The 24,700-nt window shown below is 41.2% G+C and overlaps 1 protein-coding gene across 2 annotated transcripts in view; it reads right to left on the reverse strand.

The window, feature by feature from the left end:
- Positions 1 to 398: 398 nt before the first annotated feature.
- Dync1i2 (dynein cytoplasmic 1 intermediate chain 2) overlaps positions 399 to 24,700 on the reverse strand; it is a 51,765-nt gene continuing 27,463 nt past the window's right edge. For both annotated transcript variants that reach the window (XM_038338152.2, XM_038338151.2), the window contains exons 6-16: positions 18,560 to 18,655; positions 18,187 to 18,349; positions 17,979 to 18,078; positions 17,424 to 17,549; positions 16,253 to 16,399; positions 15,756 to 15,869; positions 15,331 to 15,464; positions 14,037 to 14,181; positions 4,892 to 5,032; positions 2,642 to 2,767; positions 399 to 1,050 (exon numbers count right to left, since the gene is read on the reverse strand). In XM_038338152.2, coding sequence (XP_038194080.1) covers positions 937 to 1,050; positions 2,642 to 2,767; positions 4,892 to 5,032; positions 14,037 to 14,181; positions 15,331 to 15,464; positions 15,756 to 15,869; positions 16,253 to 16,399; positions 17,424 to 17,549; positions 17,979 to 18,078; positions 18,187 to 18,349; positions 18,560 to 18,655 — 1,406 coding nt within the window. In that variant the 3' untranslated portion in view covers positions 399 to 936. The remainder of the gene's footprint in view (positions 1,051 to 2,641; positions 2,768 to 4,891; positions 5,033 to 14,036; positions 14,182 to 15,330; positions 15,465 to 15,755; positions 15,870 to 16,252; positions 16,400 to 17,423; positions 17,550 to 17,978; positions 18,079 to 18,186; positions 18,350 to 18,559; positions 18,656 to 24,700) is intronic.

Consider the following 24,700-nt stretch of genomic DNA (forward strand, 5'->3'; position numbering starts at 1 on the left):
TTTGTAAGCTGAGGATTTAAGGGCAGAGTGTGGGTTTTGAGCACAGCGCCTTCGTGGCTGCTGCATCCACAGGCAAGTGTCTCTCCAACATGGTTTACTGTCAAAGAGCTTACATGCACAGTGTCGCAATCAGTGCAAACAAAAAAACTGAGCATTTATCAGATGGAAGGAAAGTAACAGAGTCAGGCAAAAGCTAACCAAAATGAAAGTTTCCACTGACAAATTACCCAACACTGGTTCACAGTGACTAGGGAGAGCTACATTATCCCTGTATGGTGTGTATTTAAGGGCACATGGGAGTTAAGCTGGTTGTTTGCAAGTACCTTTAAAAATTTAACAAAAAAAAATTGTGAGAGAAAATTTCAAATTTCAAGAAGTAAAAATGAAAATTTGAAAAGTTAACACATATTCATTTTTATTTATAGATAACTACCATAGAACTATAGAGAAGGAAAAGGGCATCAAATGAAACTTGAAACAGGTAGGTGAATGCATGCTGGGAGAAAGAGTAATGTTCCTATACAGTGAAGGCAGTGGGGACATAACAGACGAAGAATTGTGTACTGTACTGCATGATAAGGAATCGTGGTTATTTAGAGATATGCAGAACTTACTTAGTCTGTGCTTTAGTAATAATTATATATAGTATTACAAGTTGAAAAGAACCCATAAGAATAATTAACAATATATACCTATGTGTTAGAATCCAGAAAAGGCTGCATTCTGTAAAGTCGTCAGCAGTATTAAAAATGACACCAATCCAAAACAAAATGAATATAAAAGGGGCATTGTAAGCTTTGCTTCCTGCAGTAAACCCAGTTTATCCAGGGAGTTTCCTTTTAATACTCATTTAATCAGAAGCATGCAAATAGTTTAGGATCTACTTAATCATCTTTGCCACATCTGCTAAGGTTGCATACAGTCCACTGTTCAGGGCTAGGCAGGGATTCGAGCAGCTGCCTCCTCCTCTGCATCAGCTCGATTTGCGTTAATTTCTGCGAGTGTTCGGCCAAATCTTGCCCATTCATCACTGCGGGGAACAGCGATCTGCTGTTAAAAGAAAGACAATGTTTGCTGAGCAACAAAATAAAAGATGATCTTATCTACTAGTACTCTGTTTTCAAATAACTTTCCCATTAAAAATTAATAATTGACCTAAACGGCCTTTCCACAATCACAGAGACTCTAACAACAACTTACAACATTTCTAAACAAAAGACAGTGTTTGTAAAGCAAGATGTGACAGCTCAGACACGAATGTGCTGTTCCCACCACAGTGCAAGGGTGGCAACAGCGGTGCTCTGTGATCCTGCTGGTAGAGAGGGGTCCCTCCCAAAGTCTGCAGTGTATTTCTTCTCTGAGTGAGAGTTTCTCTGTGTAGCCCAGGGTGCCTCTAATCCGCGATTCTCTCAGGGTTTTTGGGAATGTAAGGTACTCTGTCTTGAGTAGTTAACTCCTTTGTGAGAAGCTGTTGCTACTTAGCAGTGTTGAATCAAGAGCAAAGAAGAAAATCAAGTGCATGGTGCTGTTGCCTCCCAGGGGCAATCCAAACTTCCCTACAGCTGCTTTTAACCACAGAGACTAACACTGCCGTGACAGGACACAGTCATCCAATGCCGTCAGTGAACAAACCTGCTTCCCCATCTACAGTATCTAATAGGGCAGTTACCAGCCACGTGTGACAACTGACATTAACTTAGTTAAAACTACTTCACAATCACTCTGAGCTTGACGAACCACAGCTCTTCAACAGGAGTGTGCAGCTAGCAACTACCTATCAGTCAAGGCAGACACAGAACATCTGTGCACACTGTCCGACTGGCCGCTCTAAATGAGCCAATCTCTCGTCCCCAGGATCTGAGGATCTGACTGCTAGGCACAAAGTATCAGGACAAGATGGGGAATATTAACGAAGAAAAGGTCCAGAAGGCTCTGGTCAGAACCAAAAAAGAAAGAACTCAGCCCTGAGTGTTGTGTCCCTGGGTGCCGTGCCTAGTCCAGCAAAGTGACAATGAGCTCGCCTCATCCTGCTGAACTCTGTCTCAGTTACTGAAGAACTGTGGAAAGGGGCTGGAGAGACGGCTCAACAGCTAAGAGCACTGGCTGCTTTTCCAGAGGAAAAGACCAGCGTTTGGTTCCAGCACCCACAAGGTGATTCACAGCAGCCTCTAATTCCAGTTCCAGGGGATCCAATGCCCTTTTCTGAGCCCCACCCCCACCCCCCATCCCCAGGCTCTTGCATGCACACAGTGCGCATACATATACATAGGCATACATAAACACATTAAATTTTTTGGGGGGGAAAAACTATCAAAAGATGGCATCTTTGATTCCTACTCTCTGGCTCAAACAGATCTATGAATTTTATCTCCACACCAATTCTATAAAACTAAGTTCACTTGTAACCCACTTCTCCTTTCAGCCTAGAGACTTTCCAGCAGAGCAGGAGTCTGGAAGCGCGGTGTGTGTCACACAGCACCACCTTCACATCTGCTGCATGTGGGCTCGAGATGTTCAGTTAGAGACGGCCCCAGAAGCTGCCTCTGTGGGGAAGTGCACAATCACGTAAACTATCCAATGCACGAGGCCCATGACAAACTTAGCTACCACAACATCAATGTCAAAATTATAGGCCCCATACCTCTCCCACATCATAGATGACAATCTGTCCTTCAGAATCGCCCACGGCAATCTCTCTCCCGGAGTGGGTCCATCTCACACGGTTAAGAGCAGGGTTTCCTTCCACAGAGATGCTAGCAGTAGGTACCTAAGTTATTTAAAATACAGCACAGTTAAAAGTTTCATCAAAGTTTCTAAACACAAAGAACAGTAATTCTTCTCCAATCTGTGTTTTTAAAAAGCAGATGTTCGTAGATAAAAGATAACCCCAGCACTTGGGAGGCAGAGGCAGGTGGATCTCTGTGTTCAAGGTCTACAGAGTGAGTTCCAGGACAGACAGGGCTACACGGAGAAATCCAGGGTCGAAGAACAAAGCCAAACCCCCAAATCCCAAATCAACCAAACAACAACAACAACAAAAGCATTTCCCCACCTTCCCTCTGTTCAGAGATTTATTATGATAACATTAACTTCAACCCTTAAAGAGGAGTTGGGGAGATACCCAGTCTTATCTAAGAAATTCTCACACAGCTGCAAATATCTCATCAGTGGAGGGTTTTTGTATTTAACTTCTTTAAGTAGTCAAGCTGTTTAAAAATATGAGACTAAAACCCATTTTAAAATATTTAAAGGAAAATATTCCCAACGCCCTCATAAACAGATCACAATTCAGTTTTAGAGGGCAGGAAATTACCGCTGCCCAGCAGAAACCGGATGATCTGATGGACAGCAGCTCTAGGAATCAGTGCATACCGTTGGTACGATAAGCTTTCCCAAGCCCCATCCCAAAGAAGGGAGGAGATAACAGCAACAAGGGCAGCAGGCCGGCACTCAATTATAGTCATAAACCTTTGGTAGCAAAATCTAAACTAAGAAAGTAAACTTGGGTAGCGCACAGTAGTACATGCCTTTAATCCCCATACCTGGGGTGCGTGTGGAGGATAGAAGCAAGTAAACCTCTTAGAGTTCAAAACCAGCCTAGCTTACATAATAAGTACCAGGGTTATGTACTGAGCTTGCCAAACAAGCAAACACATAAACAAACTGGTACCATTATAGAAAATGTACAATCAAATTTAATTACACAGCTTACACTTTTCTCCTAGCAGCATCTGAATGCCCCCCCCTCCAAAAAAAAGCACAGAACCAGTAGATAACAGAATTAAAATTCTTCCATTTCCAACATATTTCTCCTTTCCTCATCTTTGTATAACCAAGCACCTGACTTTCAGGCACCTGGAAAGATGCCACCAGGAATCAGATGAAATGAGAGGGCTCACCTCCACAACCACTACTGACAGCTGGTAGCATCACTTCTGCTAACCAGTGACCTGTAACCAATATAAGGACCTAAGAACATTTTAAGCCTTTATCAACTGGCTAAGGATAACTCACAGATAAATTTGGCAGATAAGGATAACTGCCAAATTTGGTATAGCAATTAGGAAATATGATGGTTTCTACACTATCATTATCATTTATGGCACTGGGAATTAAGCCCAGGGTCTTGCACATGCTAAGCAAATGTTTTACCTCTGACTTACATGCCAAGACCTTAGGATTCCCACCCACCCCCAGACAAGGTTTCTCTGTGTAGCCCTGGCTGTTCTAGAACTCTCTCTGTAGACCAACCTGGCCTCAAACTCACAGAAATCCACCTGCCTCTCTCTCCCGAGTGCTGGAGCTACCACCACTGGGCTTCGGACCTTGCATTTTTGAGACAGGGTCTTGCCACATAGGTGGCCTCTAACTCATGATACCCTTGCCTCTGCCTCCCAAGTGCTGGGTTTACCTGTATGGCCACCATGCCCATCTCCACATTCACTTTAAGTTAATCTTAACCCTTCATGGAAAAAAAGTCATCCAAATCTATTTCCTTTCTTTCCAACAAGTCAGGCGAGCACTAGCATTTATGGGTGATACAAAACCCTTTCAAGGCTAACGGGAAATTCAGAATTACGGTTAACATACTCTACAATCTGTAGCTATCTTTGTCTCGCCTAAGAATGAAAGCGTACGCCAAGCCCCGTGGCCATCTCCTGGACAGCAGACACGACGATGCTTTTCAGAAGGAAAGAATGCCCCGTGCTCATGGCGGTGGCGCTCCTCCCTTCAGCTCCACACAGCGTGCTGTTTGTTGTGTGGGTACAAAGCTTACTCGGTTTCTTTGTGATGAAGCTACAATCACAGAGCACTTTTACATTCCTCGGGATAAAAGAAATTTCACAAATTATTCAATAAATCTCCGATTTTCTGTTATTTTTCTGCTCACCTCTGTGTCATTGTTGAGATTCCACAGATCCAGTCTCCCCATGCCATCCACACAGGCAAACAGGGCTGGGTGGGTGGGTGACCACATAACATCATAAACATAGTCTGAGTTATCTTCAAACGCGTACAAGGGCTTGTTATTCTGAAAAAGAAAAACTAATTCTTAGCATTGTCAGCATCGACACGCACACAAACCCTCAACTACTGATTGTTGAGACACAACAGATGCTGTGGGCGAACAGCTTCCCACCAACCCAGCCTGGAAGTGGTCCCGTGGTTTGTGCCACTACAGAGTCACCTGGCAGTATACACTAAGAGCCAAGTATCGGGTTGCAGTTCCTTTTAGCTTGTAGCGTAGTCTTACTGTTTTTAAGAGGAACAAAATATGCTTCAAAGCACCTGTCAGTGAGCAGCTGCGGAAAGATGACAGCCCTGCCGCTGCACTTCTTGGATCACCTGGAAATCTCCCCGCAGAAGCAGAGGAGGACACAGGACAGAGAAAGCAAAGCCTCACACACAGTCTCCAGCAGAAGGAAACAGACTCCAGCTGTAAGCAGGGGGAGCCAAGCTCTCCCAACCACAAGAGCTGCACAGCCCTAGCATCTGCATGGAAGAAGTGACTGACAGCTGCGGCACAGACGCTCACTTGGTGCCCTGATGAGCAGCCCGAGAACAGCAGAAACTAGGGGAGTTCGGCCTCTCCCCATGTGCAACGAACACCACAGGTGCTGATGGCGCAAGCTCAGTCTCCTGCTGTCGCCTGCGCCGCACAAGCACTTGAAACTGACAGCCTTGAGTGTGAGTGTGGAGCTGGAAGACACTGTGTGGGAGGCAGCTCTCCATCTCCTCTGTGGGTCTTGGGGCCTGAACCCAGGTTGTCAGCCTTAGTGGGAAGTAAGGAAAGCACCTGCTAAGGCCATCCTACCAGCTCAAAAATAAGTTTTAAAGTGTGAGTTTAAAATTTTAAGATATGACAATGTCAATAGCATGATTATTGTAATAGCCCAAAATGCTTGTTTTCAACTATAACAAACAAACAAAACCAAACAGAGAAGAGGATTTTCCCCCTTCTTTTAAAGGCACTGTTATAAGAGTAAGGATCCAGCTTGCCCAGCCTGGAATGGGCACACAATCACCAGCTAAGCTATATAAAGCCACCCCAGGGGTACACTTCAGTGGTATTTCTGGCACGCCAAAGATCCTAAAGCCTTTGACTACTGAGGTGATAGTATACTTCAAACATCGCATTTCCAGGCAGTTTTAAGGGTTATCATCAAAAGCCTAAAACAAAGCTGTTAACAATCACATTCATGCCAGGCAGTGGTGGCACACGCCTTTAATCCCAGCACTGGGAGATAGAGGCAGGTGGATCTATCTCTGTGAGTTCAAGGATAGCCTGGGCCATAGTCTATAACGTTAATTATAGGACAGCCAAGGCTATACAGAGAAACTGTCTCAAAACAACAACAACAAAAAACCCCTCAAACCAATCATATTCATACATTAAATAAAAATGTGTGTGTTGGGGACTGGGTTTGGGACTGGGGGAGTAGCTCAGTGATAGAACACTTGCCTTGCATTCTGGAGGCACTAGATTCAATCTCAGCACTGAAGGAAACAAAAAGAGTGATGGCCAACATGCTGGACATAGCTCAAGGGTAGAACAATTGCCTGGCATGCACCAGACTCTGAGTTTAAGCCCAGTACTGCAAGAAAGGGCAACAGAATGAACATTTCACAGCACGGGTTGTGAACGGTGCTCACGGAAGGGTGCTTAATCACAATGACGCAAATGAAAGCACCCAGGGAAGTCACTTCACGCACTAGAGATTAAAGGACAAACATCAGAAAACTCTTACATGCGGACAAGGGTGCAGAGCAATTGGACCTATACAGACTGCTACGGTGGATGAGAACTGTTTATGGACAGCAAAAGACAGCTATGACATGGCATGGTGGTACACACCTGTAATCCCAGTACTTGGGGAGATCCTATGTTTGAGGCCAGCCTGGGCTACACAGCAAGACTCTACCTAAAAAAACACAAGGGAGAAAAAGACAACTCTAACTGTGCTCCTAGCAGAATTGAGGGACACACACACCATCAGCAGAACAGACACATAACACACACACCATCAGCAGAACTGAAGGACACACACACCATCAGCAGAACTGAAGGACACACACACCATCAGCAGAACTGAAGGACACACACACCATCGGCAGAACTGAAGGACACACACACCATCAGCAGAACTGAAGTAACACACACACCATCAGCAGAACTGAAGGACACACACACCATCGGCAGAACTGAAGGACACACACACCATCAGCAGAACTGAAGTAACACACACACCATCAGCAGAACGGACACATAAACTATGTTTTATTTACATGGCTGAAAAAGGAATGATCTCTAGCTAGACTCAGCAACATGAAATTCACATCACGGTGTTCAGCAAGCCAGAATGAGAACCTACTCCTTTTTATAAACTATAAACTATTAAAGCAATATGCAAATTGGATTAAAACATTTATGATAATAAGAAGATTGCTAATCGTCTCAGGAATCGGTCAGATCAAGCATTTAACTTACTCAGTGGATTGTGACACAGTTTGGGTAAAAGATCACAATTTTACTTCACTTTTTTAAAAAAACTGTTTGTTTTTTTTCAAGCCAGGGTTTCTCTGTGTAGTTCTGGCTGTCTTAGAGTCACTCTGTAGACCAGGCTGGCCTCAAACTCAGAATCTGCCTCCCCAGTACTAGGATTAAAGGCCTATGCCACTACTGCCCAGTTGAAAAGACCACAATTTTAAAAATTATGTGGAAAAAAAGCAAAATGTCCTTCAATTTAAAAATGTGACATTTTAAAACTCTTTTCTAGTTTAATTTAAAAAACCAGAGTTATCTAAGGATTAGCCAGAGTTTTATCCCACAGAGAAAATGTACATATTTAACATCAAATAATACTTCATAGTAGAGTAATTTAGTATGTAATACTGCAAATTAAAATCCCAAGTGGACCTGTTAAAAGATCTTTGAAAGTGCTGTCTTCCCAGACTTTGAAGAGCACTTGTGTCTTACAGGCAGCAGGGAGAGCTGGAGACCCAGCCTGTTGTTTCAGTCCAGTCAGCAACCAGCTTCAAGGCTTTGAGAGAAGTCACTCATTCTTCTAAGCCTGTTTCCTTGTTTATAAAACAAAAGCTTCACACTGGTGGCTCTGAAGCTGGCTGCATGCACTGGCCACCTAGAGAGTTTCCAGTACAGTGTGTGGGTCTGTCGGGCTCTGGTCTCACAGGTCTGGATATCACAGAGCATTTTAAAGTCGAAAAGCTGCTCCAGCACATGACCAAGAATGAGAAAGTCTGAGCCAAATGATGCATAATAGGTCTCTTACTCTTACTCATAAACGACCTGCAAAAACATTTGCCAAGAAGAAATCAAGACAAAGGGCTTCTGTGGAAACAGGACAGACACGACCAGACAACTGAACAGAAAGAGCGAGCGCTGCACGGGCCGGGGACAGGAGCTCGAGGTCTATGGTGGGCTGAATGGCGCCGCCCTAAAATTCATATCTGCTAGTCCTTGTAAATGTAACCACGTTAAACAGGTTATACTGTTAAACAGGAGATGGGCCCCACATCTCCTGTGACTTGTGTTCTTAAAAGAGGAAATTTGGAGCAGAGACCTAATGAAGCAAACAGTTCAGAAGGTTATGTGGTGACGACAAAGGCAGAGACTGGAGGGACACAGCTACAGGCCAAAGAACACCAAGGACTCCTGGCAGTCAGCAGATGCTAGGAGACAGTACAGAACAAACTCCCAGGCCCGCCCAGGGTCAGCAGCCCACCCACACCCCTAAACTGTGCCGACAAATTTCTGTTCCTCTAGGCTGCCGTGTGGTAAGAACCCAATACAGATTTTCTTTTTTTCAAAGCTGGTAATTGTTAAGTTCTAGATTGGTAACAAGAGTCTCTGCAGTCAATATACCAGGATTAACAGTGAACTGGAAATAACTATGACCTCAATTTAGATGATGAGAGAAATAAACAAATTTCCGTTGACAAGAAATCATTACATGGTTGGAGAGATGGCTCAGAGATTAAAAGCACATAGTGTTCTCAGAGGACAACACCCATGTCCAGCAAACTGCCTGTCACTCCTGCTCAGGGAATCCAATGCTTCTGACTCATTGTTCATGCATACATACCCACATGCATACATACGCACACATACAAAAATCATTACAAGGTCGAAAATAACTTCCCATATTACCTGACTAAAGATAATCTTTGCAGAGTATATCTATTAAAAGTAACGAAAGACCAAGTCTTACAAAGCAAATGAAGATAGCACCATTTCAACATTGGTCATAAGAGAAGTAGTCTCAGACAACAGACTGTGAGAATCAACTACCCCATGGCAAGGCTATCTTTACTTGAAGATGAATGAATCAAGCTATCTTAGCTTGATGCCACTGAATATTCAAATGCTAGAACTTCTTTTGTTCTAAGTCCTTGTTCCCCAAGCAATCTTCTGATTATAATTTGGCTTCCCATGTGGGTAGTCTACAGGGGAACAATGAGTTGGTCAGGCCAGCAGGAGTGTCTGGGACTTGTGGCAGTTAAGTTTCTGGCAGTAAATTAATAAATTGACATTCTCCAATGTACCAGTGTCTTAGGATCCTGTTAGTTACAGTCGGCATTCCCCTGTCTAATCAGTTTCCGTAGCTGACAAAATTGACTTTCAAATAGGCAGAGGAGGCTAGACACGGGCCTGCAGCAAGTCACAGAGGTAAGCGCCACCAGGTGGGACTTGGGCAGACCATCAGTTAGCCTTCCCTCAGACATGGCCTCAATCAAAGCATCTTTTCATTTTAACTTGTCTGCTACATAAACACTTCTTTTTCTAAGCACTGGTAGGCTTCTTAACCCTCCTTAATGCTAGTGCTGCTGAGAGTTAAGCAATCGCGCTGCCAGATTAAAGATGGGCACTGAAACACTGGATTGTGAAAAGTTCAAGTAGCAAATGGATTATGAAAATCTAAAAACTATTTTAAGGTATGACCCTACTAACAATCCCAACTCTGCCATCTCATAGTAAATATGGTTCTGAAACTATAATACATTATGCACACATTAAAATACCATCTCCTGTAAATATACTTTTAAGAATAACTTATGACAGGTTTATTAAGATGTGCTTGGACATTCATCTAATTACCATGTTAGAACTGAAATTGCCATAGTTCAGGCCACCCCGAGAAACTGCCATTGGTCATTCGTTCTCCCTGCTGTTTTCCAGACCCACTAATGCATTTCTATTGTGAACTTTCAAATTTGGTGTTTTGAGATTTTAATAGTATCTTCTAAATATTTTATAAGCAACATCTTGGGGGAGGAGGAGGGGAGGAGATGGAAATCTTTAATAGAAAAATATGAGAAAAAAAAAGCAACATCTTGGCTAAATTTCACCAATATGAAAGAGCTGGGCATGGTGGTTCATGCCTTTAATTCCAGCACTTAGGAGGGAGAGACAGGAAGGTCTCTCTGAGTTTGAGGCTAGCTTGGCCTACCTGTGAATTCCATGACAGCCAGGACTAAGTAGAGAGATCTTTTCTCAAAAATCAAAAACAAACAACAAAAAGTTCATCAATATGTAAATTTTTTTAACAATGCAAATAGCTTAAGCCAAAACAGTCAAAGCAATCTGATAAACGGAACCATGGGGCTAGGTATTAAATTTTCCAACCAAGCTAAGATTAGAGACTTCTACGCTGAAGACTAAAGTATTTGAAGCATATTTGAGGTAGTGCCATACTGAGGTTTCTGCATGCCACATTTACAGGACTTACACAAAAAAAGAAAGAGGAGGAATCTTGTTTTGATATTGGGGCAGAGCCACATCTTAATGGACAGAGACACCACAGCATCTAATGATTCATCCTTCCCATTTACAGGGCTCAGTTCCTAGGGCAGGAAAGTACTAAAAAACGAGAGGCAGAGATGCAGGACTTGTGAAATCTGTTCAGTGCATGAATGTGAGCAACTGGTTTTAACAGCTTAAAGTGGTGAGCTGGGTGTGGTGGTGCACACCTTTAATCCCAGCACTTGGGGAGCAGAGGCAGGAGGGTCTCTGTGAGCTTGAGGCCAGCCTGGTCTACAGAGTGAGCTTTAGGACAGCCAGAGTGGTTACAGAGAATCCTGTCTCGGCAGCAATCCCCCCCCCCCCCCAAATGATTAAAATGGGGCCTTAAGAGAGGGCTCTGTGGTTTATAATATTACATCCTCTTGAAGAGGACCCAGGTTTAACTGCCAGCATTCATATGGTGGCTCACAACCACATCTAACTCTAGCTCCAGGTGATCTGATGCCTTCTGGCCCCCGCAGGCACTGGGCATATGTGGGCCATAGACATACAGACCAGCAACACACCACACACATAAAATAAATAAATTAATCCAAAATATTTAAAACTAAAAATTTAAAATGGGCCAGGTAGTGGTGGTATACACCTTTGATCCCAGCACTCTGGGGGCAGAGGCAGGCAGATCTCTTTGAGTTCAAAGGGGCCTAGTCTACAGAATGAATTCCAGGACAGCCAGAGCTACACAGAGAAACAAAACTGTCTCGAAAAACAAAACAAACAAAAAAGCTTAAACTGGAATTGGAATAATGTTTTTAAAGTGGTTTTTAGACACTGCCCACTATTCATTAGCATTCATAGTTCGTGAGCATGTATGTCTACTACTCATCATCCCAGCTCAGGCAGGGCCTCGATCAGATTATTTAGAAGGGTAGATACACACCAACAATGGAACTAGGAAGCGTAAGTTCAAGTCTGGCCATATATATAAATTTACCTAGCAGACTATTGCTGTTTGACCCTTCACAGAACAGAACTGTGTGCAGAAAGGGTAGACTAAATGGTACTGATTCTCATTCTTTTTATCTCCCACACTGTGGACTGAACCCAGGACCTCACGCACAGCAGACAGGTGCACTATCACCAACTATGTGACGACAACGTAGGCCAAGGCAATTCTTCTGGGAACATTTTAGGGGGGTTCCTGCTCATATATGATAGAAAACATACTATTCTATGCAGGCCCATGCACTAGGAAGGGTGTTAGAGGCAGGGAGAGGTATGTATCATATTTGAGAATGAATAAAAGAAACAATAAAACAACCTAATTAGCAAGGCAAAGAGCCATGTCTGCCTATTGTTCTCAGTCGAATCTCTTCTGGGACAGGGGAGATGGCTGGCTGGACAGAGGTGCCTGAGCGTAGGTCTGACGATCCGAGTGCCATCCCCTATCCTGCACAGTGGAGGAGAGAGCCAGTCCTGAAGATGTCCTCTGACATGTACTTGTGTGCAGTGGCACAGCACACAAATAAATAAAAATAAAAGAAAAACAAATAAATAAATAAAAGCAACATCTATGTTGAAACAAAAACAAAACAAAAACAGAAACAAAACTATGAACTAGTAATGAAGATCTGTGTAGAACGAGAAAAGCAAATGCCTTTTAGTCTGCTATCACAGGGAAGTTTGTTCTCCAAGAGGCAAGACGAGCTGAGCTCTTCTTTCTCAAATCCTGTTCATGTACATTCAAATTTCAAGCAGAAAGGAAGCTAGCAAACTGAAAATCTGGCATGTAAAAATCATTCAGTCAGTCACCAAATGAAGACTATTTCAATAGCCAAAAAAGGAAAGAAGCCGGCCAAGAACACAGCAACAACACAATATTTCTCTGGACTCTAATAGGTCTAGTACATGAGAAAGCACACCCAGAAATCTTACAACTTACATGGATATATGAGACCTACATCGAAACAGTAGGTTTTATCCATGTCATTCTGGATCTTGCTTTGTTCTATAGCAGGTTATGTGTTTTCTCACATAGGCAGAGCGCTGTAGGTCGTGGCTATGAGAACTTCTTTCTCTGACTTTGTGCAGTGTGTGACCCAAGGATGAAAGGGATCCTGATTAGATGCATTTAGGCTCTGACCCCCAATAGAATCATGCCTGTTCACAGGCTGGACACTGTGTCAAGCACTTTTCTAGACGTTCCCTTCATTAGACTTCAGGTAAGTGCTATTTTTGTGTCTGTTAGTGTCAAAGCTGGAAATGCTCAGTTTAAGGTAAGCTTTGCAAAGCTGTCTTTAAATCATTTCATGTGAGACTGGAAGGGGCCCCGAGACAGGACAAGAGTGAACTCTGTGAGTGTGCTCTGGACACTAGGCCAGAATTACTTAAATAGGACCTCACTACAGTACAGGGCACAGAACTTTTCTCAGAGAATGCCAAGAACCACAGCAAGTCTAAACTTTGTTCCATGGTGAAGGATTCAAAGAGTCAACATTAAGACAGAGTAAATGGACAGGAAAAATACAGCTTAGCATGAGCTTCCGTAGGCTTGGACACACTGAACGTGCAGTTTTCCTAGACAGCACTATGATCCTGCAGAAAAACTAGAAAGCAAGCAAGTTAAGTTTAATTATAAAACAAGGCCAAGCAAAACGACCAAGTCTATATCTATCAGGAGGTCATGTTCCGTAAGCCCTGTCTATGGGAACCACTGGAGGACTAGAAAGCATTTTCATCATTAAGTGGTATTTCAAGTAACTGGTTTACTAAGCCCCAGTAAACAACATTAGTTATACTAGAATAAGAAAACACACACAGGCCTTCTAACGACTCAAGTTCATTGTGTAGCCTTACTGTACAGGACTTACTGTATATTTCCCATCAGCTCTGTGAGCCACTGCAGTCCTGAATTAAGGCTTGTAGCTCTCCACAGAGCAAATGAATAGCTTTTGTGTGGGGCTGGATGAAATTATATGAGGGAGTAGGGGAGATACCCAGGGGCTTCTCCCCAACTCAGTTAAGAGCACAGATGTGTGCTTGAAAAGTCTGAAGTGGCCGGAAGACTGATCTTCAGTTTTTTGTGAGGTCACCCTGTTTGTTGGCACCCTAATATCAGTGCACTCACACGCTGTGTAACTTCTTCCCACACTCTCTGTACTGAGGTACAGTTCTAAGACAGTTAAGAGCCAAGACCCGAGTCTTCCCTCAGTATTAGAGCACCACCTTGTGTCAGGAAACTGGCCGAATACACAGAAAGCAGTACTTCAGATACCTTAGTTGTCCAAAGTTTTACTGTCCAGTCAAATGACGAAGTGACAAACAGATGTGAGAAGTCTACTGCTCCGACGGCCGCATGACAGTGGATTCCAGTGATGGGTCCCTGATGTCCCTCAAACATCTCACTGATTCCAGCTTTGCTAGTTCATAAAAGTGAAAATGTTAGGGAACTCTCTTGTAAGTATACCACATATTTTCTGATCATTTTTATTTATTTCTTTTTTTCTTTTTTCTTTTTTTTTTTTTTTTTTTTTGGTTTTTCGAGACAGGGTTTCCCTGTAGTTTCTAAAGTCTGTCCTGAAACTAGCTCTTGTAGACCAGGCTGGCCTCGAACTCACAGAGATCCACCTGCCTCTGCCTCCCAAGTGCTGGGATTAAAGGCGTGCGCCACCACCGCCCGGGCTTTATTTCTTTTTTTAAAGACAGGGTCTCACTATGTAGCCTGAGCTGCTCTGGAACTTATGTAGGCCAGGATAGCTTCACATGCAGAGATCCACCTTCCTTTGCCTCCGGAGTGTTGAGATTAAATGTGTGCACCATCACACCCAGTCAGTGTATCTATCTTACTGAGGGTTTATATACCAGATCTTGACTTAACTTCAAACACAATTCTATGTTCATAGTTCATCTGCATAACTTATGCCAAATATTATCAAATATTATTGGATTCAGATTTGATAACACTACCGAAGTAGTGGAGACATTTTGGAGCCATAAACACCATGCTGTTGACAAGAGAACTCAAAAGTTCAGTATGCGTGCTGGTAGAATAAGGACACAGATGCTGTGTAAAAGATAAGCTTTGAAGTGAAGGTGATCTATACTGGAAATGAGGTCCAGATGCTCAGTGGTTTTAAAGAACAGCTAGACAATTTCAGAACAGACTAAACGGCTGGTGAACCATTAGTCAGTTTAGCCCATGCAGTGCTGCCACTCCACTATTATCAGCAGGCTTGCACTAAGGCAAACAGAAAACAGGTGACAGTCACAGTTACAAACCTGAAGGCCAACTGTGGTATATGCACACTGCATTTCTAATTGCTGAACATGCCTCCTACCAGTAGCTTCTGTGAGCACATGCACACACAAATCCTTACAATGTACCGCAATCCACGCAACTCAAAACACATGAACTCAAACTACTCCTGTTAAACAAACTTAGATTTTAGGGGCCTGAATTTAATGTCACAAGTCTAGGACAGGATTCTACTTAAATAAGAATCAAGTGGCTTTAGTGAGTTGAATTGAGAGAAAAGTTTCGAATAGCGGCAAGTTCCTGCTGTGTTTACCTGCCATGGCGGCAAGCTGTATATACAGAACCTTCCTCACTGCCCACAACAAAGTTGTTGACATCTCCAACAGGGAAGGACATAGACGTCACAGCTACTGCCTTTGACTGTTTATGAACCAACTCCATGCTATCCTACATAGAAAGAAGTAAGAAAATAAATTATTTTGTAAAGCTTTAATTTCAATTCTTCAAAAAAAAAAAAAAGCTTCTACTTTTAATTGATTTGTAAGTTATTGCTTTACCTCAGCTAAATGAAAAAGGCTTGATAAAATATATTCAAACTATCAACACACATTCAGGTTTATAATCTGTATAATATAAAAACAGCTATAAATGATAAAAATGTTATAAATGAAACTGGGGTTATATACAGTTAAAACTTAACATTTACTCGAAAACTCCACATTCCTAAGTCTGACCCACCTGCGGGTGGGAGAGCATGTCCAAGCTCCAGGAGCAAATTTTCCCGTCGGTAGAGATGCTAATCAGGTTATGGGCATTTTGTGTTCCAACAACATTCACACAGTAGACAGGGTGCTAAAAATGTGAAACAGGGTTTTCAGAGGTTATTTCAAAACAAACAAACAAAAAACCCAGAAAAGATTAGTGTAATTACAGACATTCCATTTCTTATCAAAACAGTTTTGCAACCTGACAACTTTTGTTTTGTTGTTACTGGGCGCTGAACTCAAGACTCTGAGCTTTGCTGGGACAGCACTCAATCACTGAATTACAGCCTCAGCCCTGGGATCAGTTTTAATGTGAAATTGGCTGCTATTCCAACAATTAACAAAAAATGACTTCCTGACATATGCACCCCCACATACAAGGTAGCATGTTCGGAACCCATGCTGCTGGAGACTATTACATGGTCAGTAGTGAGGGCGCACAGAAGTTGAATGGAATAACTCTGTACTTACTGTGTGTGCAGCAGCTGACAGCGGAGTTCTCTGCACGGGAGTTCTTTTATTGCTGCGGTTATCCCAAAGCACAATTTGGCCTGAATATGTACCACCAACAACAAGATTCGGATGGAATTTCGCAAATGTAGCAGACATTACAGCTGACTGCAAAGAAGGAGAATTTTTGTATTTAAGATTTAAATGGAAGTCAGGCATGACTCCCAGCGCTCAGGAGACAGAGGTAGGCAGATCTCTGAGTTTGAGGCCAGTTTGGTCTACAGAGTTCTAGGATAGCTAGAGAAACCCTGTCTCAAAACAAAACAAGACAAGACAAAACAAAAAACAAACCAACCAAACAAAAACATTTAAGTGGGAAAAATCTGAGAAATTAGAAAAACAAATACAGTATTTAAAATATTTCCCTCTCTACTGCTTAAGGTATTAGAAGTTTTAAAAACAATCCATTCAATTTTAATTTTGTAAGAAATTAAGAAAATAAGAATATTTTGTGTTCAAAAGTCAAATATGATGTTTACATGTTTACACGGCTATCAAACAAAGCAAAAGTTGCTTCAGCTACAGTTCTGAAAGGAGAGCTGGCCTATGACGGCCTCTGACTGTAATATGACAGTAAAGAGCATGCTAGTTTGGGTTCAGAGTGTTTACTTTGGATTAGGACACTATTAAGATTTTAATATATACAACCAGAAAGAGTCACAAATTCTAATCTTTTGCTAAATCCACTTAAAAAAATCTACATCTGCTTCCTACTTCAAACCACATGTTTTTACTTAAAACTCAGAGTTGCAACTTGTCAGGCCATGTCTAAGTGATTCAGCGGGCCATGTCTAATTATACATTCAGCAATAAGTTCTTGAGAAACTCCCTGTGGGAAAGAGAGCTTCCAAAAGATTCCTTTATACGGTCAGTCACAATAACGGAAGTCGCAACTGCAAAGGCCCTTAGGTGTGATTTAACATGGTAAGAGGCATCAGGAGAGCTAGAAAAGGCAGCTCATATTGAACTGAGAGTGTTCAGCTTTCTGCTGACATCTGTTTGCAAATATGGAGTGGTTTGGTAAATGCCAATCCAATGAAATCATCATGTTGACAAGAGAAGAAAAAAGGCAGTTGTCTACATTCATGAATGAATTCTTAAACGTGGGGAGACGGCTGAAAGGCCATCTTACCTGGCAGTGGAACACATACTCTGGGGTAGTCTTTTTGTACTTCATATTCCACACAAGGGCCACACCATCAGGCTCATGTGGAGCCTCTTCATTGTTATTATAGGAAGCCACAAGCAACTCTGGATACTGTTCACAAGAATCAAATAGATAACGAAGTTGAAGAATAATAAGAACTATTATGCCCTTAACTATCATCAGATTCTTCTGAAAATTATCATTATAGTTAGTCTCACCAAGATATTAGCCCAAGTTTAAGTTAGCACAGTTGATTATTTAAAGTTTTTAAATGTTAAAACAGTTCATTAAAATGTTTAAATTTTATATAAAGTTTTCAGTGGGTAATTAAATTAGCAAAATTGGATTTGGGCATAAAGCCCTGAATTTTAAATCTCAAAGCAGTTCCAATTCTTCCTTCCAATGTACACAAATTAAAGTGATAATGATAACATTAGAACCATCACCTGTTATTATTTATTTTAAATGATACATACTGACTTAATTACAAAAGTTCTATATGCTAATTAGAATTAAAAAGTGAGCTTTGCTATACTTTACCTGGGATGACCAATCCAAACAGCTAACAACCCGATGCTTTGACCAACGCTCATCAAAAAACTGTCGATTTAATGATAGCTTAGCACCTGCTTGAATCTCTCTGTAGAAAAATATCCCCCCCCACCCCAGACAGTGTTATAGCGTGTCACTCTTCATATTAACATACTTTAAGACTGTGGCAGCAATGCTCTTAGGGATTAAACATTACCCTTCTTTGTCTTCCAAATCTCTCCCACTGTAGTCAAAGAAGATGTTAATCTGCTCAGAAAGGGCTCTTTCTACAATTCTTGTAGAATGGTCAAAGAAACTTAAAAATTCCTCTGAGTGTAAAATTTGTTGCTTTTCTTCTTCTGTTAGTTCATGAGGGGGAGCTGGAAAAAAAAATATATTTTTTTAAGATGGTTTCAGGCCAACCAAACCCTGTCAATTACAGTTTGGATCAAGAAATACCACCCATTCTTTTTAAATGAGACTCGCCTCTGTGATCCAAGGCATTTGATTCTACTTTAGCTCATAAACAGTAAAACAAGTTTTAAGAGGAATCAGCAGAGAAAACCAAAGCTTTAACTACGTTAGGGTACCTGTGCTATCATTCTCTTCGTCTTTTGTTAAGGTTTTCTCTTCTTCGGGTTCAACAGGAGGTTTAGGAGTTGTTACGTCATCTTCCTCCTCCTCATCTGAACAAGGATGGAACAATAACAAAGATTAGCTTAATACAAACAGCCGGCGATTGATTCTGAGGCAGTATCTCAGAAGAATCACAAGCCCCTAAGATGAAACAGACCGCTGTTATGACCCTTTACAAACCATGGGAATTTTACCAACACCAACTTAACGAATGGAATGGAAACTCTAGATTTTTAGAGATACCAGTGGGACCTCGTCAAGAGTTATCCTAAATTCTGTAACTACATAGAACATGAGCAAGGTATGTAAGTAGATGGATTCCTCGCGGAAGTCTTGAAAAGCTTACAAGCATTACTATTCTAGTCAGAACAACATGTGACTCCTACACAGCTCTGTAGAGCATGCTGACACATTAATGCTGCAGAATGAAGAAAATCAAACGTCTGAAACGGCCCACAGAGCTTGGCTGCTTACTTGTGAGCTGAAACCATCAGTGTCTGATGGGTCTTCCTAGGACATAAAGATGCTTACATTAACTCTCAGGTTGCTATCTGAGAGGCAGATTTTAAAGATAATAGCTTTGAGATCACATTTTCTATTCTGTCATTTTAAATGCAAGTCTCATTATCCATTACTGTATAATGTGGCAATAGTACTTAAAACAGTTTTCTTTAACTTGAAAAAATATTCGGAAATATATAATGCTTATAAGACTTTTAAAAAGTACCAAATCTCATAAATCCCCAAACCAGCATATAGCTTAAAATAGTTTATTTAAAAATGTTATAGTACATATAACCCTGTCTACCATCTCTTTCAGCTACAAACCAAGGTAGATTTCATCCAGAAAAGATGTATTTTTACTGCCTAAGCACATCTTAGCTGTCTATTAGGGAACGGCAGCAGGCATCTGCAACAGAGTGCGTCTCAAGTAATGAAGCCTAGTCAATAGGGGCTTTCCTTGTCTGTTACAGTCATTTCCCCGACCCACGTACAAAATGATCTAAGACACATACGCACAACCGACACAAAAGAACGGTCAAGGATGGGAACCAGCTGCCAAGTCACAGGCCCAGCAGTCAGGCCAGCTGACTAGACAGCAGCAACCAGATGGCACTGCTGGGATTGTGTCTTTCTGCTGCAAGGTGGCAAGGGGATGGCATAACATTCTTCCGCTTGACTGCTTCCAATCCCGTGTCTCTCCCCAATGGTGAGCCTGTGCAATTACCCACACTCCAGGAGGCTACAGACAAGCCTTTACCCTGCAAACAAAATGCAGCTTGTAGGCCACACCAGCTGCCAAACCACACACAGTGTTAGATTTAGAGAGCTAAGAAAATCTTTCCAACTCTATAGTATAAGCAATAAAAATATAACTGTACCTGTGCACAGAAAGCTTTAAATGACACTGTGTAACGCACACAATGATACAACCTCCAACTTAATCAGAATGATAATGACGTATGCCAATCCTACATTACTTGAAATTGAGCGATTTTTACGTCTGACAAGTTTACAGAACTGGGATAAATGGCACGAGTGATTTCAATATATGCTCATACTTTTGAACCAAATGGTGAAGGTTAAAATTTTTCCTTTCAAGGGCCTCAATCAGCCACAAAGGAAAACAGTAATCACTGTCTTTTCAGCCAGCCCGACCGCATTTGTCAGCCCTTTCTCCGTCAATGCAGCCAGAGCAATCAACCTGCCAAACATTCAGAATGGAAAAACAATCTGAAAATACAGGGTATAATGCACCTGCCAGTGAAAATGGCCATTTCAAGAAAAGCTAGTGATCTCAGTGACCCTGCTGAGGAGGCGGTGGCGCAAAGGGGAAAGAACACGTAGAAGAATTCTTAGTGATCGCCACTCTCCTGCACACTGACACTTCCTTACAAAGCATGCCAATTACAGCTTTTGTGCTACTTAAAAAAATGAAAGCTTTTTTTGGGCAAAATAATCACAGAGAGAAACAGAAAGACACTACTCCTTCTTAGATGAATTCTCATACACAAAGGATTATTAATCTGAAAACAGTGTGTCTGATGGTGACTCTACCCTTACTGTTCCAACATCAGGATGTGACTCCGCCATAAGATAATCTGCAGGGATACTGACGAAACAATTTAATTACATTTACATATAAGCTGACTTCTAGAATAACAGGAGATCATATTGTCATGAAAAATTTAGTATGGATGTTGCTCTTATAACGCTGTGGGTTTCTTTCTTTTCTACATTTAGTGTGAGAAAAGAATGAACCTCAATTTTTGCCAATACCTTCAGCTTTCCTAATCAATTCTATTAACTAGCGGGTTCACTGTATGTAAATTCTAAAATTAAGGATATACACTTTGAGTCACGCTGGACAAGTCATTCTCAAGCAAGGTGGATTATAAATGCGGGCTCCGGCCCACGTCTTCTACCCCTACTCTGCTGTGCCACCTTCAAGACAGGTGTCAAATTCCTGCCCTAATGCAGTCAGAACTGTAGTGCTAAATGACCTTCTAATTTGCATATTTAACAGAATGGCTCTTGTTTACAGACACTCTTTCCTTCTGAAATATTAAATATAGATCAAGTACATTAGCTCCTGGTCTGTCTGTCTGTACATAGCATTTGCTAAACCATACTGTAGCTAGATGATTAGCAGCAATTCTGTAAACACATCTCTTGGAATTTTATTTTAGAATCAATGAACACACATCCTTTTCTACAATGATTAAATATGGATTTAAAAACTATAATTAGTACTTAAATCAAGCTTCAGAAAGGTCATTAAACTAATTTTCCAGGAATATAAAAACAAACAATAGGCTGCTTAAAAAATACTACAAAGTGAATTATTTTTGTTATAAAGCATTTCCTACTCACATATATATGTGAAAGTTCCTCTGGAGCTAACTAAGAACTTCTACAGCCAAAGCTATCAGAGGACCACCAATATGGCCCTAGATCTAATACCACAGCTGTAAAGACGGTCTCAAGGCACTCCCTGTTATGTGGGAAGCTATAACATACTTAAAACTGGAAGACTGCAAGTGAACAGGAAGACTGCCAGGCTACATCAATTGGCTGATGAATATTCATGACTACATGCTAAGTGGTTAACTCCATGCTTTCCCTGACAGAGAAGCTAAGGTTACAGACTGAGCAGTAAAAAGTGCAGAGAGATAGCAGTTACTTTCAAAATGACACATCTGTCAATGCATGCTAAAGCTAGGTTTAATGAACCACTGAATTTTTACTGCGAGTTAACACCAAAATTGTGAGGCATTTCGGTGAGATGGAAAGAAAACTGTTCTGTAAATTAAACTGCACCTAGAGACAACACCAAGGAGTGAAGTTCTGGTTGCTAGAATAATCAGCAAAGCAGTGGGTTAATCAGTTAAATCATCTGTGAAATGGGTGCTTCTGTTAAACTGAAGGAAGGTGTCTTCTGAACAGGGCTCTCATTTACATGCCGTTCATACTTCAGAAATGTTTGAGAAGCCATATTCTTTTGAATAATTCTATAGTAACCACATTTAGATAGTAGTATGCAAGATCTTAGAATATCCATAATAAACAAACACTGCAACTTATAAATCCATCACTTATAGTTTTCAATATAAAGCTAATAAATCCCATCGCTAGTGCATTGCTGTTCAGGAAATATAATTGTTGGCAACCAGTTCATTGTTAGCATTATTATACTGACATGTATCCTTTTAAGATGATTTAATATCTTATGATGAGTTACTAACTTAAATCAGGGAATTTGTTGCTCATAAAAATGATTCAGCTTATAAAAATTCAACTAACGAATAGTGCTGTAAACATCTACTATCAGTGAGGATTCCCCAGTAATTAATTTAAAAATCCAGACTAGACAGGAGCAATTTTCCCTTAATATTTTCTAAATAACCTTAAGATTTATTTATTTACTTATTATTTATTTAATGTGGGCAGGTATGTGGGCAGGTACATGCCTGGGTTCATGTGTGCCACGGTGCCCATGAGAATGCCAGAGAATAACTTGTGGGAGTTAAGTCTACCATGTGGGTCCTAGGGATAAAAGTTGGTCATCAAAATAGGCAGCCAAGTATCTTTACCCACTGAGCCATCTTGCCTGCCCCTATACATCTGTCTTCTTACTCCTTCAAATCAAATGATTATTTAAAACAACCTGCAATGAAACAAAGTTGTATCAATGTACTGATAAGATTCATTCCTTCTTCCTGGGCGGTGGTGACACACACCTCTAGTTCCAGCACTTGGGAGGCAGAGGCAGATGGATCTCTGAGTGTTAGGCCAACCTAATCTATATAGAGTGAGTTCAAGGACAGCAATGGCTACACAGAGAAACCCTGTCTTCCTGTCTTTCTTGCTGTTTGAATAGGATCACTTCTATTTGCTTAATAATTTAGATTTCAACAAGGGAAATAGAGCTGGCATCTTAATAACAAATATTTTGAATTTAGATATGTTGGGAGGAAAAAAATATTTTAGTTTGTGTGTATGATTGTTTTGCCTGCATGTATATCTGTACAGCACATTTGTGCAGGACCTGTGGAGACCAGAAGAGAGTGCCGGATCCCGCTGGGACTGGAGCTAGACAGCTGGGCTCACGGGATAGCTGGAATGCTAAAAGTCAAACTCAGGTCCTCAGAAGAGCAACCAGTGTTCTTAACTACATCTCTCTAGCCCTCTCAACATAGCTTTTCGTAAATAGAAAATTTGCATTTTATTTTGGCTGAATTGGTATTATTAGTAATCCAGTTATCTGTGATCTCATTAAATATTACTTTTTCACCTGGGTCATAGATTTATTCAGAATTAAATTCTTCAATTCAAAATTAAGAACACATGACATAATGTCCTGCTCTATTTATATTCTCACATATTAAAGGTTAATGTTAATTCATTAAATAATTTACTTTGAAGCTTTTTAAAACTCCATTTCAGATAAGGCTAATACTAAATTATTAACTAGAAGACCCACAAATTTAGTCTACAAGTGGGAAGTGTGGATTCTAGATAATAAGATCATACAACAAAAGATCATGAGTTGTTCACATATAACAAGCTTCTGTGCATTATAAACACTAATCAACATTAATATCTGGTTCATTAAACCAAGAAGCAATCGGTGAGAAATCCCTCCACATATGAAGTGGAATGTAGAAAGGCTGCTCCGCTTCTGACCCCAGAGTTTCTCTCACTGCAGACTCGGGTTCATCAACTAACTTTCTGGGACCTCGGCTTCCAAAGACTGTAAACTGCTGGGTAGGTTAACCAGCCTTTTTGGATTTCTTTATACTTTAAATCCTTTTTGTAACTAAAAAACAAAAATGCAACAACAAAAATCCACACCGAAGAGGCAGATAATTAAAAAAAAAAAAAAAACAATGCTATCTTCAAAAGTTAAAACTTTTAAGAGGAAAAGGCAGAAAGAAAGAGTGTGCCTGAGGGCAGCGTGCTGCCTTCTGGAAGCTGCCTGCCTGCAGAGAAGGGAATTGACTGAGGTCACATGGTCTTAGTCAATTTCATTCACAGTAGGTGCTTTAAGGCAGCTAAGCACCTTGATTCAGAAACAGCACCATAACTCAGTGTAAACCTGACAGTAAGAAGATAGCTAGATAGAGAACAACAACGCGAAAGGAAGCCGCCTTTTAAAAGGGCAGGATCAGCCGCGTAAGTGAAAGGCAGGCTGTGAGGCTGACGGTTTTCATCCCGCTCCTCCCGCACTGACCACACCGCCGGCCTCTGAACTGGCTTGTTACACGCCAGTTGTGAGAGTAAAAATTTGTTTCATGGCGAACTTTTTTTTTTTCTCAGATAATTACAATTAAAAAAAATTGCAGTGCTGGGGCTTGAACTCAGTGTTCCATAATGTGAGGCAAACATGCTACCACGAAACAAGACTCTGAGTCCCTTAAGTAATTGTTACATGGTAACCGTCTGGCTCAGTTTGAGGAGTGCCGAATTAAAGCAATGGATGTGGTTAAACACAGTGTTCTCATTATAAAATCTCATTTAATGTTTCTTCGTCTTGCCTCTAGAATTTCTACAACATGGGAATGAAATTTAATGTCATGAAATTAATTGTAATG

The sequence above is a fragment of the Arvicola amphibius genome, chromosome 7, assembly GCF_903992535.2.
Source record: "Arvicola amphibius chromosome 7, mArvAmp1.2, whole genome shotgun sequence".
Lineage (NCBI taxonomy): Eukaryota > Metazoa > Chordata > Mammalia > Rodentia > Cricetidae > Arvicola > Arvicola amphibius.